At 40.7% G+C, this 23,238-nt stretch overlaps 1 protein-coding gene and 1 pseudogene across 2 annotated transcripts; both read right to left on the reverse strand.

Moving 5' to 3' along the window:
* LOC106594649 (uncharacterized) lies at nucleotides 1-13,053 on the reverse strand (annotated as a pseudogene). Its single transcript, XR_014382336.1, has 2 exons — nucleotides 12,526-13,053; nucleotides 1-3,093 (listed from the first exon to the last, which is right to left on the reverse strand). The product of XR_014382336.1 is annotated as an uncharacterized LOC106594649 (transcript).
* A 442-nt stretch (nucleotides 13,054-13,495) lies between these two features.
* LOC106593411 (uncharacterized) lies at nucleotides 13,496-22,842 on the reverse strand. The gene is made up of 2 exons (XM_045711715.2): nucleotides 22,259-22,842; nucleotides 13,496-16,184 (listed from the first exon to the last, which is right to left on the reverse strand). The coding sequence occupies exons 1-2, from the start codon at nucleotides 22,611-22,613 to the stop codon at nucleotides 15,328-15,330; spliced, it is 1,212 nt and encodes a 403-aa protein (XP_045567671.1). The 5' UTR covers nucleotides 22,614-22,842; the 3' UTR covers nucleotides 13,496-15,327.
* Nucleotides 22,843-23,238: the final 396 nt, after the last annotated feature.

The following is a 23,238-nucleotide window of genomic DNA, read 5'->3' on the forward strand; positions in this document are numbered from 1 at the left end:
TTCAAATCAAATCAAGCTTTACTTATACAGCACATTTCAGACATGGATGCAACACAATGGCTTCACATGAAAAAGAATATTTAGTACACAACAAACATACAATGATAAAAAACACAACACACTGACAGACTAATGAGCAAGGAAAATCAATTGATTAAAATATTAGGAATAGGATGCAATATCCAACCCATAAAATATAAGCTTGTTTGTTGCTACGTTCTCCAGCAAGAAAACCAAAAATGTCCCTCAAACAGAAGAGGGATCTAACAACAACAAACAAAACAGGTGTGGTTTTAGGAGGGGTTCTGATAGACACTATGGGGGTGTCCACTGAAAGTTGACTAGTAACAACAACTGGGACCTAAAAGACACCCACCATGAGACCCACTAAATCTGCCCAAGAAGAGACAAACAAAAGAAAAACCCACACCAAACTTAAAGACAGGAAGCAAACCAAAAAGGTGGAGCAACTAAAGGTGTTGACTCTCCACATCTATCAAGCCAACTGGAGCACTGGGCCAGACACTCTTAAATAGAACCTGGACCAGCTCAGGTGAAACACCTTCCCACTAATGAGATGGACAAGCCAGCACAGGTGTAACACATACTGACTAACGAGGTGACACCAATCAGTGCTAACGAGCTACACGTGCTAACGAGCTAGACGTGCTAAAATCCAAACCTCAAAACATAAATGGAAAAACCAAAGCCTGTAACACCTTCCCCCTTAAGACAACAAATATATCCTATATTTTTGTTGGACAAGTTTGCTCACCACCAACAGAAAACAACTTCCATTTCACATAATCATCTACAAAGCTTCACCTTCACCAATATAAACATGGTGTCTACTGGCTTTCAACAATTAAAAACAAGAAAAAAAACTTGTAATACTCACTAGCTTCTAGAACTCTTGTCCCCTTGGAATGAGCCCAAACAAAACTAATCTCCAATACAGGAAAAACGTGCGGTCAAAACTCAAATCTTTTTGACTGCCCACCCTTGAGACAATCAGCAACCAAGTTGTCCTTACCACGGACATGACTGATTTCAAGAGGAAACTCCTGCAATATCCGTAGTAACTTTCCACCTCACTGCAGAGCTTCTCTCTCTTTTCAGGGTTCACTCGATAGGCATGTTGTTGGATCGGGGCCCAGTCCCCAATGTCATGCTCTAGTACATTTGGGTTGGCACATCTGAGAATGAACCCTGATATTCTAAAAGCAGGGCAACAATGTCAATATAATTGTACCAACAAATTATCAGTTGGTTGCATTAATAATAATCATTACCAAATGCTACATGAATTGGAAATATTAAATATTTGGTTGCATAGTCTTATTTTCAACGGCTTTTCAATTACATTTTGCTAGGTGGGATAGCCCAATGTCAAAACACAGTTTTAACATGTCCAAATCAATAACCAATATGCAGAAACAGTTTGTGATGAATTGAAAACCTAAACATAAAATATACTATATACACAAACATCTGCCACAATAATCATATTACTTGTATTTTTTAAACAAGCACCTTATAAACTGCACAAGCACCAGAAACACTGTTGTTTTGATAAGTAGCAATAAATCACTGATATCAATTAGGGGGAAATCAGTTTGTTCCTGATGTTGAAACTAACAAACCTAAAAAACACATGGAAATGGGAGATATCTTTTACCTCACTGATTAGAGGACAACCTGCAGAAGACAGTCAGCTACATTTTGGAGTGATACATTTAAATGTAGGGGTTGCTAAACAAAGGAACACAACCCTTATTTGTCATAACTCATCGATATCATGTTGAAATCAATTGTGCGAGAGGAGGGAGATGAGGTTGTATGTCCTGTTAAAACTAACAGCTCAAAAACCACACGGAATCTGGGAATAATGTGTACATCCCTGGTTAGAGGACAATTTGTAGAAAACAGCTAGCTACATTTTGAAGTGTTGAATTTTGATTCAAGTGGGTCACCAACGTGGTAAGTGGAACACAACTCTTTTTTTGTTAGTCACTTTTTGTTAAATCACATAAATAGTACTCCTCCATTTCAGAGCCTGGATTTTTCCCCTGAGGCTAATATCCATATCATGTTGAAATCAATAGAACAGGGGGCAAATGTTTAGGGTTCTACATTGTGACATTATTAAAATACTCCTACTACAATGTTAAAACATTCTACATTGTGACATTAATTCATTGATATCATGAAACAACTCCTTCACATATTTTCTGATGTTTAATCAGAGATCTTTGATCAGAGTATCTCTTCCCACAGTGATCACAGCTATAAGGTTTTTCTCCTGTGTGTGTTCTCTGATGAAGAGTTAGATAGCAAGATGTAGAAAAACTCTTCCCACAGTGATCACAGCTATAAGATTTCTCTCCTGTGTGTGTCCGCTGGTGTACTATCAGGTTGCTTAGCTGAGTAAAACTCTTCCCACATTGAGTACAGCTATAGGGTTTCTCTCCTGTGTGTGTTCTCTGGTGATGAGTCAGACTGCTCGACTTAGTAAACTGCTTCCCACATTGACCACAGCTATAAGGTTTCTCTTCTGTGTGTGTTCTCTGGTGTGATGTCAGGCTGGTTGACTGAGTAAAACTCTTCCCACATTGAGTACAGCTACAAGGTTTCTCTCCTGTGTGTGTTCTCTGGTGTGGTATCAGGCTGGTTGAATGAGTAAACTCTTTCCACATTGAGTACAGCTATAACGTTTCTCTCCTGTGTGTGTTCTCTGGTGTTTTGTCAGACAGCCAGATGCACTGAAAGTCTTTCCACATTGATCACAGCTATATGGTTTCTCTCCTGTGTGTATTCTCTGATGTATAGTGAGATAGCTAGATCTGGTAAATCTCTTCCCACATTGATCACAGCTGTAAGGTTTCTCTCCAGTGTGAATTCTTTGATGTATTTTAAGGTATGATGAAGTGTTAAATCTTTTCCCACAGCCAGAGCAGCAGTTAGATTTCTTCCCTGTGGGTCTCTGCTGGTGTTTCTTTAGGAGTTCTGATCTGGAGAGACTTTTCTCTGCCTCTTCAGCATCATGTTGTTGTTGAGGCTCCCCAGAGGATCCCCGATAGTCGCGTCTCTCTCCTGTGTGAAGAACAAAGTCAGACAGATGGTTAAAGGCCCACAACAGCAGAAATCAAATCAAATGTATTTATATAGCCCTTCTTACATCAGCTGATGTCATAAAGTGCTGTACAGAAGAAACCCAGCCTAAAACCCCAAACAGCAAGCAATGCAGGTGTAGAAGCACGGTGGCTAGGAAAAACTCCCTAGAAAGACCAGAACCGGCTGTGCCGGGTGGAGATTATAACAGAACATGGCCAAGATGTTCAAATGTTCATAGATGACCAGCAGGGTCAAATAATAATAATCACAGTGGTTGTAGAGGGTGCAACAGGTCAGCACCTCAGGAGTAAATGTCAGTTGGCTTTTCATAGCCGATCATTGAGAGTATCTCTACCGCTCCTGCTGTCTCTGGAGAGTTGAAAACAGCAGGTCTGCAGGTCTGGGACTGTTTATTTGAGGTGATGCCTAGAGCATACCCATGAAGTTGTACAACAATTGACGTCTGTTAAATTATTTGACAATTAAGACAGTCAAGTTAGCAACAAGTCATATGTTGTCTTGTTTTCACATTAGTGGTAACTAGAAATAAGTTATTAAAGTTGGTGAAACTCTAAGTAGTGTGCCAGACAACCATTGGTCTCCAATATAGGCCCCTTTCTGTGTTTGATAAAATTGCAGCACGAGGGCAATGCGCACACAATTTGATTGTAGAAACTCCTCCCTGCTAATGAGGAAACCACTAGTTATGGATGTAGTATATCTGGTAATGAGGAAACCACTAGTTATGGATGTAGTATATCTGGTAATGAGGAAACCGCTAGTTATGGATGTAGTATATCTGGTAATGAGGAAACCACTAGTTATGGATGTTGTATATCTGCATGGAGCAAAAATGGTGAGCAAAGATTTTAGTTTTTCACAATGTATTGTGAATATTACAGCACAAGATCAGGAGTGCTACTCAAGGACACTCACATTAAGCTCTGTGTCTATTCACTAATTCACCACCGTGGGGGAAAACTCAGGGGAGTTCTCATAGGCTGACAGCAAAAATAGCCTCCATTTACAGGTTACTTATGAGTGCATTTCACACTACTTTTGGATTATAATTGTAAGGCTCGCTTGAATCACCTGCTTAATAAGTTTGTGTTATTGTCGCAAATCAACTGATTTATACTATAAATCAAGCAGACAATAACACATTATAAACATCAATTTGTTAGGGATGTTGGATCCAACGTGGAGCACGGCATAACTGTCTTTACCAGAGTAATGAATGAAGAAGCACTTAGGTTGTTGTTGCATGTCGTGATGTTTGTCATGTGACTGTCATTCAGAAAATGATTTCCTGGATCAGCTGATGATAGTTGAACATGTGACTGTAACTAAACAGCTACAGTATTAAGTATTATGTGTAATTATTGAAGAACCACATTAATGACAGTATCCATTTGGGTGTTTCAATAAAGTTAAGGTGACTCAGATCCATTGGATTTATCAAACTCTGAAATGATTTAGTATTTCTGTGCCCGTAAATTATTTTTCCAGCGTAACGTAAGGAGCCATTAAATGTTACATAGTTCGAGTGCATTTTTTTAACTTAGAAATTGCACTGTTGGTTAGAGCCTGTAAGTCAGCATTTCACTGTAACACCTGTTGTATTTGGCGCACGTGACAAATACATTTTGATTTGATAGAGGTAGAACTAGTCTACCGGGCCTGTGTGCAACTGTAGGCCTATAAATGTGCCCATTTGGGGATGTCTGATAGTATTTCTGATTGTCTTAATGCAGCACCACTAATGAGTTGTGGAGCTTCTCAAAGCAAATGTTTCTTCACCTCAAACAGCAAGTAAACAAAGTCTTATCAAAATCAATTGCGAATGACAATAGTTCCTCAAAGTATTTTCGTCAAATATTGCCAGCTCTCGCCCTTTCGATAAACACTTGTCATAAAAGGGAAAAATGTAATGCGCTGATCCAGTGGAAATGTCAGAAAATACCTGATTACTTCTTATCCTTTGCACAAATAGCCTACAGCTGTGCCTGTCCAGAACTCACTGGAAACTCTGAAGGCCCAGAATATTTTATACAATGTTGCAAGCTTGGAGTTTCTGGCCAACCCAGTTGATAGTTGATACAATGTTTCAAGTTCGTGGTAGACAGGCCATGTGCAGCCAATGTGAATTATAGGATATTTATTTTTATCAGGATATTTTCTACCTGCAGAATGCAATGTTTTTATTTGTTGGCTTTATGGAGGCTATTTTTTTACATAGTTGGCAATGGCAATAAAAGTTACTTTTAGATTTGTATAATTTTCATTTAGATTTAGATAGAATGTAGATTAATCACAGACAATGATTTTGAGATACTATTATAAATTAAATGAAACTGTTCCAGTAAAATGTACATATGAAAATCGTAACCGGCACGCAGGTTGGTAGAAATGGTAAGATACATTGCCACTCCAAATGGAAAAGGTTGCCGACCGCTGGTGTAGCCCATTACCGGAAACTTCAGGAGCATAACGGCAGAATTGTTCTCCTTCTGGTTAGGTCTTGATGGTCTTGATCTCTTGATCTCTGGCTCCCTCGAGTCATTTGTGTGTCTTAATTATTTGATCAAACAGTGTGCTTAAAGCATCAGACCAGTTCAGTACATATAGTTGATTTTATTAAAACACATGGGGTGTGTCTACATATGGAAGAATACACATAACATTTCAACCAATCGATTGGTAGAAATAACAGATGACTCTAGTTGGGGACAGCACTAGAACATGATTTTGGGGCCCCTGAGTGGCGCAGCGGTCTAAAACACTGTATCTCAGTGCTTGAGGCGTCACTACAGACACCCCGGTTCGAGTCCAGGCAGTGTCACAACCGGCCGTGATTGAAAGATAAATAAATGTTACATTTTAAAAAATGAAATAAAACAGAGTTCATTCAGAAAGTTCACACCCCTTCCCTTTTTACACATTTTGTTACGTTACAGCTTAATTTGAAAATGGATTTTTTTTAAATAGAATCCTCATTCATCTACACACAATAATGAAAAAGTGAAAACAGGTAAAACACAGAAATACCTTATTTACTTAAGTATTCAGACCCTTTGCTATGAGACTCGAAATTGCTTTCGGGTGCATCCTGTTTCCATTAATCATCCTTGAGATGTATCTACAACTTGTTCGGAGTCCACCTGTGGTAAATTCAATTGATTGGACATGATTTGGAAGGCACACACCTGTCTATATAAGGTCCCAGAGTTGACAGTGGATGTCAGAGCAAAAACCAAGCAATGTGGACAAAGGAACTGTCCATAGAGCTCCGAGACAGGATTGTGTTGAGGCACAGATCTGGGGAAGGGTACCAAAAAAAATTCTGCAGCATTGAAGGTCCCTAAGAACACAGTGGCCTCCATTATTCTTAAATGGAATACTCTTCCTAGAGCTGGTCACCCGGCCAAACTGAGTGATTGGGGGAGAAGGGCCTTGGTCAGGGAGGTGACCAAAAACCTGATGGTCACTCTGACAGAGCTCCAGAGTTTATCTGTGGAGATGGGAGAACCTTCCAGAAGGACAACCATCTCTGCAGCACTCCACCAATCAGACCTTTATGGTAGATTGGCCAGATGGAAACCACTCCTCAGTAAAAGGCACATGACAACCTGCTTGGAGTTTGACAAAAGGCACCTTAACCTCTTGGGGCTAGGTGGGACGCTAGCGTGCCACCTGTGGTGCACTCCATCAACAGCAGGTGCATTTCAAGAGCGGCAAATTTGAATCCAAATAAATGTCAAAATTCAAATTTTTCAAAAATACAACTATGTTACACCATTTGAAAGATAAACATCTCCTTAATCTAACCACGTTTTACGATTTCAAAAAGGTTTTACGGCGAAAGCATAAATTTAGAGTATGTTAGGACAGTACATTTACAAGAGTTGTGTGTAATGTTTTGTCAAGTCAAAGACAGGGTCACCAAAACCATAAAACCAGCTAAAATGATACACTAACCTTTTACAATCTCCATCAGATGACACTCCTAGGACATTATGTTAGACAATGCATGCATTTTTAGTTCTATCAAGTTCATATTTATATACAAAAACAGCGTTTTACTATGGCATTGATGTTGAGGAAATCGTTTCCCTCCAATAACCGGCAGTCAAGTCAGCGTCAGAAATTAAATAATTAAAATTAGAAAACATTGGTAAAATATTATATTGTCATTTAAAGAATTATAGATTTACATCTTTTGAACGCAATCAACTTGCCAGATTTAAAAATAACCTTACTGGGAAATCACACTTTGCAATAATCTGAGCACTGTGCCCAGAAAAATACGCGTTGCGATACAGACTAGACGTCATGTTGGGGAGATCTAAAATCGAAAATACTATGTAAATAATCCATTACCTTTGATTCTCTTCATCAGATGTCACTTCCAGGTATCACAGGTCCATAACGAATGTAGTTTTGTTCAAAAAAGCTCATCATTTATGTCCAAAAATCTCCGTCTCGTTAGCACATGATGTAAGCCAGCCGGACTTCTCGTCATGAACGAGGGGAAAAAATATATTTCCGTTCGTTCAAACATGTCAAACGTTGTATAGCATAAATCATTAGGGCCTTTTTTAACCAGAACATGAATAATATTCAAGGTGGACGAATGCATAGCCTTTTATAACGTATTGGAACGAGGGTACCCAACATGAAGTAGCGCGCCAGGTGTCTAATGGGACATCACCGTTCCATGGCTCTTGTTCGGTCAGATCTCCCTCCAGAAGACTCAAAACACTTTGTAAAGGCTGGTGACATCTAGTGGAAGCAATAGGAAGTGCCAAAATATTCCTAAACCCCTGTGTTTTTCAATGGGAGAGGTTTAAAGTCAATACAACACATCAGGTATCCACTTCCTGTCAGAAAATGTCTCAGGGTTTTGCCTGCCAAATGAGTTCTGTTATACTCACAGACACCATTCAAACAGTTTTGGAAACTTTAGAGTGTTTTCTATCCATATATAATAAGTATATGCATATTCTAGTTACTGGGTAGGATTAGTAACCAGATTAAATCGGGTACATTTTTTTTATCCAGACGTGCAAATGCTGCCCCCTAGACCCAACAGGTTAAGACTCCGCAGACCATAAGAAACAAGATTCTCTGGCTTGATGAAACCAAGATTGAAGTCTTTGGCCTGAATGCCAAGTGTCATGTCTGGTGGAAACCTGGCACCATCCCTACGGTGAAGCATGGTGGTGGCAGCATCATGCTGTGGGGATGTTTTTCAGCAGCAGGGACTGGGAGACTAGTCAGGATCCAGGGAAATATTAACGGAGCAAAGTGCAGAGAGATCCTTGATGAAAGACCTGCTCCAGAGTGCTCAGGACCTCAGACTGGGACAAAGGTTCACCGTCCAACAGGACAACGACCTTAAGCACACAACCAAGACAACACAGGAGAGGCTTCGGTAGAAGTCTCTGAATGTCCTTGAGTGGCCCAGCCAGAGCCCGGACTTGAGCCCGATCTAACATCTCTGGAGAGACCTGAAAATAGCTCTGCAGTGATGTTCCCCATCCAACTTGACAGAGCTAGAGAGGATCTGCAGAGAAGGATGGGAGAAACTCCCCAAATGCAGGTGTGCCAAATAAATTAGCTAAATGAAAGGGGGGGGAAAATAATTTAATCCGTTTTTTAATAAGGCTTTAACTTAACAAAATGTGGAAAAAGTCAAGGGGTCTGAATACTTTCGGAATGCACTGTATACAGCAACAGTTCCCCCATAAGCATTCCTGTCTTTTCTGTAGATGTTATATCCCTGTATTGCGACTGCTGTATAAAAGGAATTATCTCAGTGAGTTTCAGAGAGGAACAGTACAGTGCATTCCAAATTCAATAGCCAGGCAAGTAAACAACATTTTTTCAAATAAAAACTTTTCCATAAAATGTCAGGGCGTATATAACACCCATCCAAGAGACTGTCAACCAATCGAGTTCACATTGTCATGCTGTGACATCTAATTCCCAGGAATGGGGTTCATATGAACCACAGAGACTGTGTGGGATAATAACATGGCCATGTCCAACCCTGCTTGTTCCCTCGACTCCGCTACCAACCACCAATCTCCAACAGGGCCCTTAACCTGTATCACTAGACACCTCATAGTGAGCTACAGGTAGGAATCAGCAATGAATCCCAATAATGAGACACCTCTGGGGAGGGGTGTCAGCAACATTTAAAAAAAATATATATATATAGTGTTTTTACAAATCCGTCAAGACACCAACTTAGACTTTACCGTGAAATGCTTTACTTACAAGCCCTTAACCTCTATGGGCTAGGTGGGACGCTTGCTTACCTACTCAACAGCCAGTTGAATCCTGTGGCGCGTTATTCAAATCCTTAGATATGCTATTACTTCAATGTTTCAAAAATATGACTATTTTACACCATTTTAAAGATAAGACTCTCGTTAATCTAACCACACTGTCCGATTTCAAAAAGGCTTTACAACGAAAGCAAAACATTAGATTATGTCAGCAGAGTACCGAGCCAGAAATAATCAGACACCCATTTTTCAAGCTAGCATATAATGTCACATAAACCCAAACCACAGCTAAATGTAGCACTAACCTTTGATGATCTTCATCAGATGACAACCCTAGGACATTATGTTATACAATACATGCATGTTTTGTTCAATCAAGTTCATATTTATATCAAAAAACAGCTTTTTACATTAGCATGTGACTAGCATGTGACTAGCATTCCCACCGAACACTGCCGGTGAATTTACTAAATTACTCACGATAAACGTTCACAAAAAGCATAACAATTATTTTAAGAATTATAGATACAGAACTCCTCTATGCACTCGATATGTCCGATTTTAAAATAGCTTTTCGGTGAAAGCACATTTTGCAATATTCTCAGTAGATAGCCCGGCATCACAGGGCTAGCTATTTAGACACCCAGCAGGTTTAGCACTCATCAAAGTCAGATTTACTATAAGAAAAATGTTCTTACCTTTGTTGTCTTCGTCAGAATGCACTCCCAGGACTTCTACTTCAATAACAAATGTTGGTTTGGTCCAAAATAATCCATCGTTATATCCAAACAGCGGCGTTTTGTTCGTGCGTTCTAGACACTATCCTAAAGGCTAAATAAGGGTGACGAGCATGGCGCAATTCGTGACAAAAGAATTCTAAATATTCCATTACCGTACTTCGAAGCATGTCAACCGCTGTTTAAAATAAATTTTTATGCCATTTTTCTCATAAAAAAGCGTTAATATTCCGACCGGGAATCTGCGTTTAGATAAACAGACAAAGGAAAACAAAGCATTCGGTCGAAGCGGGCACGCGCCTAAGCCCATAGTACTCTGAGTGGCCACTTGCCAAAAGCGATAAAGTGTTTCAGCCAGAGCCTGCCTCGATATCGTTCAGCCTTTTCCCGGGCTCTGAGACACTATGGAAGACGTAGGAAGTGTCACGTTATTGCACAGATCCTGAGTCTTCAATAAAAAGAGCCAAGATGAAACACTACTTCTCAGACAGGCCACTTCCTGCTTGAAATCTTCTCAGGTTTTGGTCTGCCATAGGAGTTCTGTTATACTCACAGACACCATTCAAACAGTTTTAGAAACTTTAGGGTGTTTTCTATCCAAGGCCAATAATTATATGCATATTCTAGTTACTGGGCAGGAGTAGTAACCAGATTAAATTGGGTACGTTTTTTATCCAGCCGTGTCAATACTGCCCCCTATCCCCAACAGGTTAACCAACAGTGCAGTTCAAGAAGAAGAAAATATTTACCAAGTAGAATAAAATAAAAAGTAACAATAAAAAGTAACACAATGACAAAAACAATAACGAGGCTATATACAGGGAGCACTGGTACCGAGTCAGTGTGTGGGGGTACAGGCTAGTTGAGGTAGTCTGTTCAAGGAAGGGAAGGTGTAGTGAATATGCATAGGTAACAAACAACCAGCGAGTAGCAGCAGTGCACAAAAGGGAGGGGGTGGGGGGGGGGAGGTCAATATAAATTGTCCAGTGGCGATTTTATGAATTGTTCAGCAGTCTTATGGCTTGGGGGTAGAAGCTGTTGAGGAGGCTTTTTGTCCTAGACTTGGCGCTCTGGTACCACTTGCCGTGCGGTAGCAGAGAAAACAGTTAAAAACTTGGGTGACTGTAGTCTCTGACAATTCTGTGGGCTTTCCTCTGACACCGCCTATTATATAGGTCCTGGATGGCAGGAAGCTTGGCCACAGTGATGTACTGGGCTGTTCACACTACCCTCTGTAGCGCCTTACGTTCAGATGCCGAGCAGTTGCCATAACAGGCGGTGATGCAACCGGTCAGGATGCTCTCGATGTTGCAGCCGTATTACCTTTTGAGGACCTGGGGACCCATGCCAAATCTTTTCAGTCTCCTGAGGGGGAAAAGGTTTTGTTGTGTCCTATTCAGACTGTCTTGGTATATACCCACGTGGGTGATTTAAAGATGAACTGATGTCCACACTCCAGTCCAGTTGATGGTGGTAATGCACTTTAAAGTTGGTCCAAAGTCCAAAGAAGAAGAAGAAGCCTGAAGGAAGGACAAATTACGAGAAACTAATTTGGTTTACCGGTTGGGGCATCGCGACTGGTTACCTATTTTGATGTGATATGAAAGTATTTGAAAAATTGTTGAAGTGAAAGTATTTGAAATAATTTTGATGTGATATGAAAGTATTATTTGAAATTATGTTGATGTGATATGTAAGTACAGCGATTTATGTTTCTAGAAACGTATCGCAATTGAGAATCGATTCACATTTAGATGGAATATTTGATTAATTTAGTTGCCAGAGCCAGTCTACCTCTGAAAATAACATACAGTCCTTGGACCTTGAGGAGTAACGGGGGCAGCAATCAGCAGTAGAAACAATAACAAAGCGTACTCCCTGCCCGTTTCGGTAAAATGCTGATGGATGGGGCTGGAGAAATGCAACCATCCATGATATCAACATTATAGTTTTAACCATGTTTTGAGGATATACAGTGTTTGTTTATATTTACTGACAAACATTGGAGTAAAAAAAAGCTTGAATTTTGGGGTTCTGATGGGGTACGACAGTTTAACTAAGCTCATGAGGCATTTATAAGTGATTACTTCAAGAAACAATGAGTAAATATCATTAATGTATAAGTCCCAAAATGGATGTAACAACTGCTGATTGCCCCTTTAAGAGAACATATTGAGCTAATCTAATAGGAGATATTGAGGACTACAGTATTTCAGGCATTGTCATTGGATGCATTTGATCAATTGTTAACGTTTTGTTGATGGTCCACTCTTGATGTTCTACACGTTACAGTGTAGCTTCAGCCATTCCTACAGAACAACATTAAAGTGTAGAACCCCTTTACTGCATATTGGTTCAACGACTGCAGAGACAGTACTTACTGGTGTTAAACAGATCTCCAACCTCCTCTTCTTCCTCCCTCTCCTCTTTCAATGTGATAGTCATCTCCCCTACCTCCTCTTTCACTCCAAAAACTGCTTCCCCCACTTCTTTTACTGTAACATCCTCCTCCTCTTTCACTCTGAACGTCTTTCTCTTCTTCTTTCACGGTAACAGCCTCACCCTCCACTTGTTTTTGTATTGCAACATATTTCTCTTCCTCCTCCTCTTTCACTAGTGTTTCTTTCTCCGTCCAGCAGACCTCCTCTTCTTTATCAGGAGGAGAGTAGCTTAGTGAACTCATGGTCGGGGATGTTAGCTAGTTAGCATTAGCGACTAGCCTCAAACCAGCTAACTGACAAACAACGTAAAAATATAATTAAATGGGCCAACAAGTACATACAAAAGAAGTGTGTTTCATACACAGCGACTAATATACACCAAAACAGTGTAAAGAGCGTGAATGTTGTAGCTATGTTTGCTAGAAAGCTACCGAGGTGTCTGACTAGCTGTTGTTGTTGAAGGAGCGTCCCGTCCACTAGATTATACGTCACACTGGAAGCATCGCCTGAACCTAGAAGACGCACATCGCCATCTGCTGACTGGAGTGGGCAACGCAGTTGAGGAACCAAACGTAAATGTTTCATTTATTTCATAAAATTTTAATATTATATTAAGTCGTTCAAAGAGAATCATGTGTTGATTGATTCGTGTTTAATGAGTGAGAATTTAAAACAAACTTTACACTCATTACATATTTGCATTGAACCATACTTCTGACATGGATAATTTTGACCCCAGAGGCATATCTTTTATCATAGCCAAAATGTGGCTTATTCAATTCTTCCAATTTTTCATGACTTTGTCAATCAACTTGTTCTTAATAAATCTAAATCATGGTTTAGTGTTTCTGTATCAATATAGACTTAACAAATTCAAATCCTTTGGATTCATTTTGACACCAGCCAAAAGCACCTTTGATAAATAGGACGTTTATTTCAAATCAAAATCAGATCACATTTTATTGGTCACATACACGTTTAGCAGATATTATTGTGAGTGTAGCGAAATGCTTGTGTTTCTAGCTCCGACAGTGCACTAATATCTAACAAGTAATATCTATAAATGTCACAACATATATCCAATACACACAAATCTAAGTATTTGAATCTAGGTTTCTCTGTAGACATGATCCATCCCACCAGAGGGTGGAGGGGCTCCTGTATCAGTGGTTTTGACCACATAGACACCCGAAGACACACAGTATAGTGCCTCCCATGTACTCTCCTAAGATTGGACTTTTCTATACCACGTATCACATGACCGTGTACAAAACTGCCAGTGGTAGAAAACTCTACCAGGGGTATACAGCGCATTCGTAATGTATTCAGACCCCTTCACTTTTTCCACATTTTGTTACATTACAGCCTTATTCTAAAATTGAAGATTTTTTCCCCTCATCAATCTACACACAATACCCCATAATGACATCACAATACCCCATAATGACAAACCAAAAACAAGTTTTTTGACATTTATGCACATTTATTTACTTAAGTATTCAGACCCTTTACTATGAGACTCAAAATAGAGCTCAGATGCATCCTGATTCCACAAATCATCCTTGAGATGTTTCTACAAATTAATTGGAGCACACCTGTGGTAAATTCAATTGATTGGACATGATTTGGAAAGGCACACACCTGTCTATATAAGGTCCCACAGGTAACAGTGGATGTCAGAGCAAAAATCAAGCAATGAGGTCAAAGGAATTATCTGTTGAGCTCTGAGACAGGATTGTGTCGAGGCACAGATCTGGGGAAAGGTACCAAAACAATTCTGCAGCATTGAAGGTCCCCAAGAACACAGTGGCCTCCATCATTCTTAAATGGAAGAAGTTTGGAACCACCAAGACTCTTCCAAGAGCTGGCCGCCCAGCAGAACTGAGCAATCGGTGGAGAAGGGCCTTGGTCAGGGAAGGGACCAAGAACCCGATGGTCACTCTGACATAGCTACAGATTTCCTCTGTGGAGATGGGAGAACCTTCCAGAAGGACCATCATCTCTGCAGCGCTCCACCAATCAGGTCCTTATGGTAGCGTGGCCAGACGGAAGCCACTCCTCAGTAAAAGGCACATGACAGCCAGCTTGGAGGTTGCCAAAAGGCATTCAGGCCAAAGAGTTCAATCTTGGTTTAATCAGACCAGAGAATCTTATTTCACATGGTCTTAGAGTCTTAAGGTGCCTTTTTGGCAAACTCCAAGCGGCCCTTCTTCCCCGATTGCGCAGTTTGGCCGGGGAGTCAGCTCTAGGAAGTCTTCCAAACGTCTACCATTAAAGAATGATGGTGGCCGCTGTGTTATTGGGCACCAATGCTGCAGACATTTTTTGGAACCATTCCCCAGATCTGTGCCTCGACACAATCCTGTCTCAGAGCTCTAAGGACAATTTATTCGACCTCATTGCTTGGTGTTTGCTCTGACATGCATTGTCAACTCTGGGACCTTATATAGACAGGTGAAATCATACACAATATGATTTCATGTGGCATAAACAAAAACACAAATTCTCAGTCAAAAATAGAAGTCAGAATACAGCCTTTCTATTCTCTCATTTCATTTCAGGTTCTCTGAATGTCCTTCGACACAGAGAGCAGTGGTAGGACTATTATCGTGTGTGTCCTCTTATGCGCCTTCAGGCTACTTGACCAGGTAAAACCCTTTCCAGACTGGGAGCATTTTAAAGGATTTTCTCCTCTGTATCCTCTCATGAACTTTAAGGTCCGCCATTCGTGAAAATCTATTTTTACACTGGGAGCAGAAAATGCTTTTCTCCTGTGTGTATTCTCTCATGCCTTTTCAGGTTAGTTAACATGGTAAAACCCTTTTCACACTGGGAACATTGGTAAGGCTTTTCTCCTGTGTGTATCCTCTCATGAGCTTTCAGGTGCCCTATCTGAGTAAAACTCTTTCCACACTGGGAACATTGGAAAGGCTTTTCTCCTGTGTGTATCCTCTCATGAGCTTGTAGGTCCCATAACTGAATAAAACTCATTCCACAGTGGGAACAGTGATAAGGCTTTTCTCCTGTGTGTATTCTCTCATGCCTTTTCAGGTTTGCTAACACGGCAAAACTCTTTCCACACTGGGAACATTGGAAAGGCTTTTCTCCGGTGTGTAGTCTCGCATGCTTTTTTAGGTTTCCTATCCGAGTAAAACTCTTTCCACAATGGGAACATTGGAATGGCTTTTCTCCTTTGTGTATTCTCTCATGTTCTTTTAATTGCCCTATCTTAGTAAAACTCTTTCCACACTGGGAACATTGGAAAGGCTTTTCTCCTGTGTGTTTCCTCTTATGAGCTTTTAGGTCCCCATCCTGATTAAAACTCATTCCACATTGGGAACAGTGATAAGGCTTTTCTCCTGTGTGTATTCTCTCGTGCCTTTTCAGGTTAGCTAACACAGCAAAACTCTTTCCACACTGGGCGCATTGGAAAGGCTTTTCTCCAGTGTGTGTCCTCTCATGCAGTTTTAGGTTCCCTAACCAGCGAAAACTCTTTTCACAGTGGGAGCAGTGGTGTTGTCTCGCTGGTTTGGGCGTCTCTGGGTCTGGTTCCCCTGAAGGACTCTTCCCACTGTCAGAGTGAGAGTCTGGTATCTCTCCTGCCAAAGACAAACAGAGTATCTCGTTAAACAGAGACCTGAATGAAACCTCCACATGATAAAACTGTCTTCCTATGAGGTTTAATCTAGACTAGATCCCTCAATAAAAGAGCACAACTGGTCATCACAGAGTGGCTGTAGTGCTTTGTAGGCTGGGTAAATCCATTTGAATTCAATTCATTTTTGACAACATCCCTTTTGATTTAAAAAAAGCTTTCCTTACATGTTGGACTATGGAAGAAGTGGTAAGAAAGTGACTTTTTGTAACTTCATGTAAAAACATTCATGAGATATACAGTACCAGTCAAAAGTTGGGACACACCTACTCATTCCAGGGGTTTTCTTTATTTTTACTATTTTCTACATTGTAGAATAATAGTCAAGACATCAAAACCATGAAATAACACATATGGAATCATGTACCGTAATTTCCGGACTATAAGCCGCAACTTTTTTCCCACGCTTTGAACCTCGCGGCTTAAACAATGACGCGGCTAATATGGATTTTTCCCGCTTTCATTTTATTTTTTCTTTAAAAAAAAACACATTCTGTGACGTGCTCAGTTTTTGGGCGGCATGAAGCTTTCATTAGACCAATGAAAATGCCGAACGGGTTAAGGTCAAACAACTTTTTTGTTTTCTGTTTAGATTAACCTCTATGGGCTACTCAACAGCCAGTGTAATCCCGTGGCGCGATATTCAAATACCTTAGAAATGCTATTACTTCAATTTCTCAAACATATGACTATTTTACACCATTTTAAAGACAAGACTCTCGTTAATCTAACCACACTGTCCGATTTCAAAAAGGCTTTACAACGAAAGCAAAACATTAGATTATGTCAGCAGAGTACCCAGCCAGAAATAATCAGACACCCATTTTTCAAGCTAGCATATGTCACATAAACCCAAACCACAGCTAAATGCAGCACTAACCTTTGATGATCTTCATCAGATGACACCCCTAGGACATTATGTTATACAATACATGCATGTTTTGTTCAATCAAGTTCATATTTATATCAAAAACCAGCTTTTTACATTAGCATGTGACTAGCATGTGACTAGCATTCCCACCGAACACTTCCGGTGAATTTACTAAATTACTCACGATAAACGCTCACAAAAAGCATAAAAATTATTTTAAGAATTATAGATACAGAACTCCTCTATGCACTCGCTATGTCCGATTTTAAAAGAGCTTTTCGGTGAAAGCACATTTTGCAATATTCTCAGTAGATAGCCCGGCATCACAGGGCTAGCTATTTAGACACCCAGCAAGTTTAGCACTCACCAAAGTCAGATTTACTATAAGAAAAATGTTATTACCTTTGCTGTTCTTCGTCAGAATGCACTCCCAGGACTTCTACTTCAATAACAAATGTTGGTTTGGTCCCAAATAATCCATTGTTATATCCAAATAGCGTTTTGTTTTTGCGTTCAAGACACTATCCGAATGGTAAAGAAGGGTGACGAGCACGACGCATTTCGTGACCAAAAAATTCTAAATATTCCATTATCGTACTTCGAAGCATGTCAACCGCTGTTTAAAATCAATTTTTATGCAATTTTTCTCGTAAAAAAGCGATAATATTCCGACCGGGAAAGCGTGTTTACGTTCAAAGAGAGAGAAAATAAAAACATCTCGTGCACGAGCCCCAGTCTGATGGTCCTCTGATCGGCCACTTACCAAACGCGCTAATGTGTTTCAGCCTGGGGCTGCCTCGATATCATTCAGCTTTTTCCCGGGTTCTGAGAGCCTATGGGAGCCGTAGGAAGTGTCACGTTACAGCAAAGATCCTCAGTCTTCAATAAACAGAGCCAAGATGAACAAGAACTTGTCAGACAGGCCACTTCCTGTAAGGAATCTTCTCAGGTTTTTGCCTGCCATATGAGTTCTGTTATACTCACAGACACCATTCAAACAGTTTTAGAAACTTTAGGGTGTTTTCTATCCAAAGCCAATAATTATATGCATATTCTAGTTACTGGGCAGGAGTAGTAACCAGATTAAATCGGGTACGTTTTTTATCCGGCCGTGTAAATACTGCCCCCTATCTCCAACAGGTTAAATCGAGCACTCTCAAACTTCCCATCATTCTGATTACGGTAGTCATTTTGTCACCCTCATCATGGCAAAGACACGGAAAAATGCATATGATGCAGCTTTCAAGTTGAAGGCGATTGATCTGGCTGTTGGAAAAGGAAATAGAGCTGCTGCACGGGAGCTTGGTCTTAATGAGTCGATAAGATGTTGGAAACAGCAGCATGAGGAATTGACTCAGTGCAAAAAGACAACTAAAGCTTACTGCTAATTTTTTATTTTTTGTTACAAGCCGTGTTTCGTTAAGGCCTATTTCTTTTTGTTACAAGCCGTGTTTCGTTAAAGCCTGTGTAAAGTTCATTTGTTTCAATGTACCGGTAGGCACCTGCGGCTTATAGACATGTGCGGCTTATTTATGTTCAAAATAATACTTTTAAAAATTCAGTGGGTGCGGCTTATATTCAGGTGCGCTCAATAGTCCGGAAATTATGGTAACCAAAAAAGTGGTAAACGAATCAAAATATATTTTAGATTCTTCAAAGTAGCCACCCTTTGCCTTTGACAGCTTTGTACAATCTTGGCATTCTCTCAACCAGCTTCACCTGGAATGCTTTTCCAACAGTCTTGAAGGAGTTCCCACATATTCTAAGCAATTGTTGGCTGCTTTTCCTTTGTTCTGCGGTCGAACTCATCTCAAATGGGTTGAGATCGGGTGATTGTGGAGGCTAGGTCATCTGATGCAGCACTCCATCGCTCTCCTTTTTGGTCAAATAGCCCTTACACAGACTGGAGGTGTGTTGGGTCATTGTCCTGTTGAAAAACAAATGATATTCCCACTAAGCGCAAACCAGATGGGATGGCATATCGCTTCAGAATGCTGTGGTAGCCAGACAGGTCTTTCCAAACCATGTCCAATCAATTTAAAATTACCACAGGTGGACTCCAAGTGGTAGAAACATCAACAATGATCAATGGAAACTGGATGCACCTGAGCTCAATTTTGAGTCTCATAGCAAAGGGTCTGAATACTTATGGAAACAAGGTATTTCTGTTTTTTGTTTTTAATAAATGTGACTTTTTTTCTACAAACGTATTTTCGCTTTGTCATTATGGGGTATTGTGTGTAGATTGATGAGGATTGTTATTTATTTAATCCATTGTAGAATAAGGCTGTAACGTAACAAAATGTGGAAAGACTGTTTAGTGACATAAATAAGGGGTTTAAGAGATGCAAAAAATTAAAAATATTTGTTATTATACATCTTAGATACAGGACAGACACTTCAGAACAAACTTCCTTTAGATGTTCTGGGGGAAACAATGTTACTATGGTTACTGTAGTTCCATGTTATCCAATGTGTTACTGTTGTTCCATGTTGTGAATGTTATCCAATGTGTTACTATGGTTACTGTTGTTCTATGTTGTGAATGTTATCCAATGTGTTACTATGGTTACTGTTGTTCCATGTTGTGAATGTATTCCAATGTGTTACTATGGTTACTGTTCCATGTTCTAAATGTTATCCAATGTGTTACTATGGGTTACTGTTGTTCCATGTTGTGAATGTTATCCAATGTGTTACTATGGTTACTGTTGTTCAATGTTGTGAATGTTATCCAATATGTTACTGTGGGTTATAGCAGTATGGACAAATCATTGTTTGACATAAATTAACTTTTGAATATTTTTTGTTGATTCTTCCATTGGTCTTACAATTCAAAATCAGAAAGTCAAAATTATCCTTGGTATAACCTTAAAACAGTACTATACTGGGGAAGCCCTTCATGTTGGAGGGTGTTTCTACAGTACTATACCGGGGAAGCCCTTCATGTTGGAGGGTGTTTCTACAGTACTATACTGGGGAAGCCCTTCATGTTGGAGGGTGTTTCTACAGTACTATACTGGGGAAGCCCTTCATGTTGGAGGGTGTTTCTACAGTACTATACCGGGGAAGCCCTTCATGTTGGAGGGTGTTTCTACAGTACTATACCGAGGAAGCCCTTCATGTTGGAGGGTGTTTCTACAGTACTATACCGGGGAAGCCCTTCATGTTGGAGGGTGTTTTGCCTTTGACACTTCAGAAACTGGTTCCAGTGTGTCAGTACAAGGCGACTGGTTCCAGTGTGTCAGTACAAGGCGACTGGTTCCAGTGTGTCAGTACAAGGCGACTGGTTCCAGTGTGTCAGTACAAGGCGACTGGTTCCAGTGTGTCAGTACAAGGCGACTGGTTCCAGTGTGTCAGTACAAGGCGACTGGTTCCAGTGTGTCAGTACAAGACGACTGGTTCCAGTGTGTCAGTACAAGACAACTGGTTCCAGTGTGTCAGTACAAGACAACTGGTTCCAGTGTGTCAGTACGAGGCGACTGGTTCCAGTGTGTCAGTACGAGGCGACTGGTTCCAGTGTGTCAGTACGAGGCGACTGGTTCCAGTGTGTCAGTACGAGGCGACTGGTTCCAGTGTGTCAGTACGAGGCGACTGGTTCCAGTGTGTCAGTACGAGGCGACTGGTTCCAGTGTGTTAGTACGAGGCGACTGGTTCCAGTGTGTTAGTACAAGACAACTGGTTCCAGTGTGTTAGTACAAGACAACTGGTTCCAGTGTGTTAGTACAAGACGTGGAGATGGTTGCATGGAAGTTCCTTTATATAATGCGGAACTGGAATCTGATCTCATGTCTCATTCCGTTGTCGTTGGAGTGAGGCCTAGCCTACCGGTGAAGGGGGTCTCATTCATATTGGGAAATGATTTGGCTGGAGGGAAGGTTGTGCCAAATCCTGTCATTTGTAAGGAACCCAGAATTGCGGAACCTGATGTGTTATCAGAAAAGTACCCTACAGTGTTCCCAGCATGTGCTGTTACACATGCTCTGTCTAAGAAAGTCACCGGGAGCAAGTCTAGTGTTGAGGATGTCAGCGATCCCACCATGGTCGATCTGTCTGAGGCGTTTATGGTGGTCCTGATTTCGGTAAACCTCCTGAGTTGACCTCTCCTTTGAAAACCCCAAAGGTGAGAGTTTGTAGAACCTCTGAATGAAGAGAGGATCCCTACAGTTGACACGTGGATGTCTAGGAAGCAGCTGATTGATGAACAGAGTAAAGATGGTGTTCTAACGAGGAAACGGCGCTCTAACGAGGAAACGGCGCTCTAACGAGGAAACGGCGCTCTAACGAGGAAATTGTGTTCTAATGAGGAAATGGTGTTCTCGTGCCACTTCTGGACAAGACGATTGGCCCAGTTTATCTCAAATTGTTGTTCCAGTTACGCTTCGACAAGAGATACTAAGGTTGGCTCACGATGGTAGTATGGCAGGCCATCTTGCGGTCAACAAGATGTCTGAAACAGGATGTTGTGGCTCACTGTAAATCCTGTGGCGTTTGTCTGCGGACAGGTAAACCGAACCAAGCTGTACCGTTTGCACCTTTGCAGCCTATTCCTGCTTTTGACAAACCTTTCTTTCAGCAGGGTTCTGGTGGACTGTGTTGGTCCTTTGCCCAAAGCCAAGAGTGGTAAGTATTTCAGTTAACTAGTGATAGACTATTTATAATGCAGACATGATAAAGTAGTTCATATGTATTACTGGTAGAGTGTACTCTTCTGTTTGAGAGACATTTTTGGCTTTCTTGTCAGGGAACGTCACAATGGATGTTTAAAAACAACAACACTTTCCTACATTTCTGGGCAGCAGACCAAGTAGTTCTATGCTCAGGTGGGCGCTGCCTCAACATTATCAGGACAGAGAAACCAGACACGCGCTCCCAACTCACATGGCACTATTGGGGGGCACGGTGTGTAGTAGTAACAATCACAACATGAAAATCACTACATGCCGTGCCCCCCAGATATATATTTGAGAAGGGTCTATGTTAAGTCACTTTTTGGAAACGGAACGGAGAAAACAAGGGGTAGCTTGTTCTCTACGTCGTCTGATTCTAGACATATCAGTCATCATCCTAGGGCCCTCTGTTGAAGAGGTATTGACGAGCCAACTCCGAATATCCAAAGTTAAAAACAAATTGAAGGTGGTACTTACTGGTGTTATTCAGATCTCCTATCTCCACCTCTTCATCTTTCAATGTGACAGTAATCTCTCCTTCCTTCTTCACTCCAAAAACTGCATCCTCCTCTTTCACTCTGAACGCATCTTCCTCTTCTTTCACTGAAACATCCTCTTCCTCTTTCACTCTGAACGCGTCTTCCTCTTCTTTCACTGAAACGTCTTTATCTTCTTCTTTCACTGTAACAGCCTCACCCTCTACTTCTTGTTTTACTGTAACATCCTCCTCTTCCTTCTCCTCTTTCACGACAATGTTCAGCCCCAGAGCTTCTTTCTCCGTCCAGCAGACTTCCTCTTCTTTAACAGGAGGGGAGTAGTTTAGGGAGCTCATGTTCGGGGATGCTAGCTAGCTAGCTATCATTAGCGACTAGGCTAGAGCGAACTAAACCAGCCAGCTACTATAGCTGACTAATAAACAATAACGTAATATTAAATTAAATAGGTTAACAAGTAGATACGACAGAAGTTTGTCTAAAACACAGTAGCTAATATACACCGAAAGCGTCTAAACAGCTTGAATCTTTCGGCTATGTTGGCTAGCAAGCTACCGAGGTGGTTGACGAGCTGTTTATGAAGAACCGTCCACTAGATTATACGTCACGCTGGCAGCATCGCCTGAAAGACGCACATCGCCGTCTGCTGACTGGAGGGAAACGCAGTTGAGGATCAGATTTTATTTTCAGACAAAGATTATTTTACATGGATTTAATTAAATAAGACTATTATATTGAGACATACAAAGACCTGAATGTGTTGATTGATTAGTGCGAATAAAAAATGTTTACTACAGCACATTTAAGGCAGTTTCATTCAGTCATACTAAATCTAAATAAGTAGATAGCTTCTGTAGGTCTATACTGCTCCTACATGGTGTAACAATACATCATGTAGATGTATATAATGAACAGACTAGGTCTATACTGCTCCTACATGGTGTAACAATACATCATGTAGAT

This window comes from Salmo salar, chromosome 02 (genome assembly GCF_965601325.2).
Source record: "Salmo salar chromosome 02, fSalSal1, whole genome shotgun sequence".
NCBI lineage: Eukaryota > Metazoa > Chordata > Actinopteri > Salmoniformes > Salmonidae > Salmo > Salmo salar.

What these genes read in the sequence shown, in the direction of transcription:
- LOC106593411 (XM_045711715.2), bottom strand. Translation starts at nt 22,613, where the DNA reads ATGAGCTCCCTAAACTACTCCCCTCCTGTTAAAGAAGAGGAAGTCTGC. An exon ending in AGGAGATCTGAATAACACCA is followed by an intron (nt 16,185 to 22,258) that starts GTAAGTACCACC and finishes TGTCTTTGGCAG; the next exon opens with GAGAGATACCAGACTCTCAC.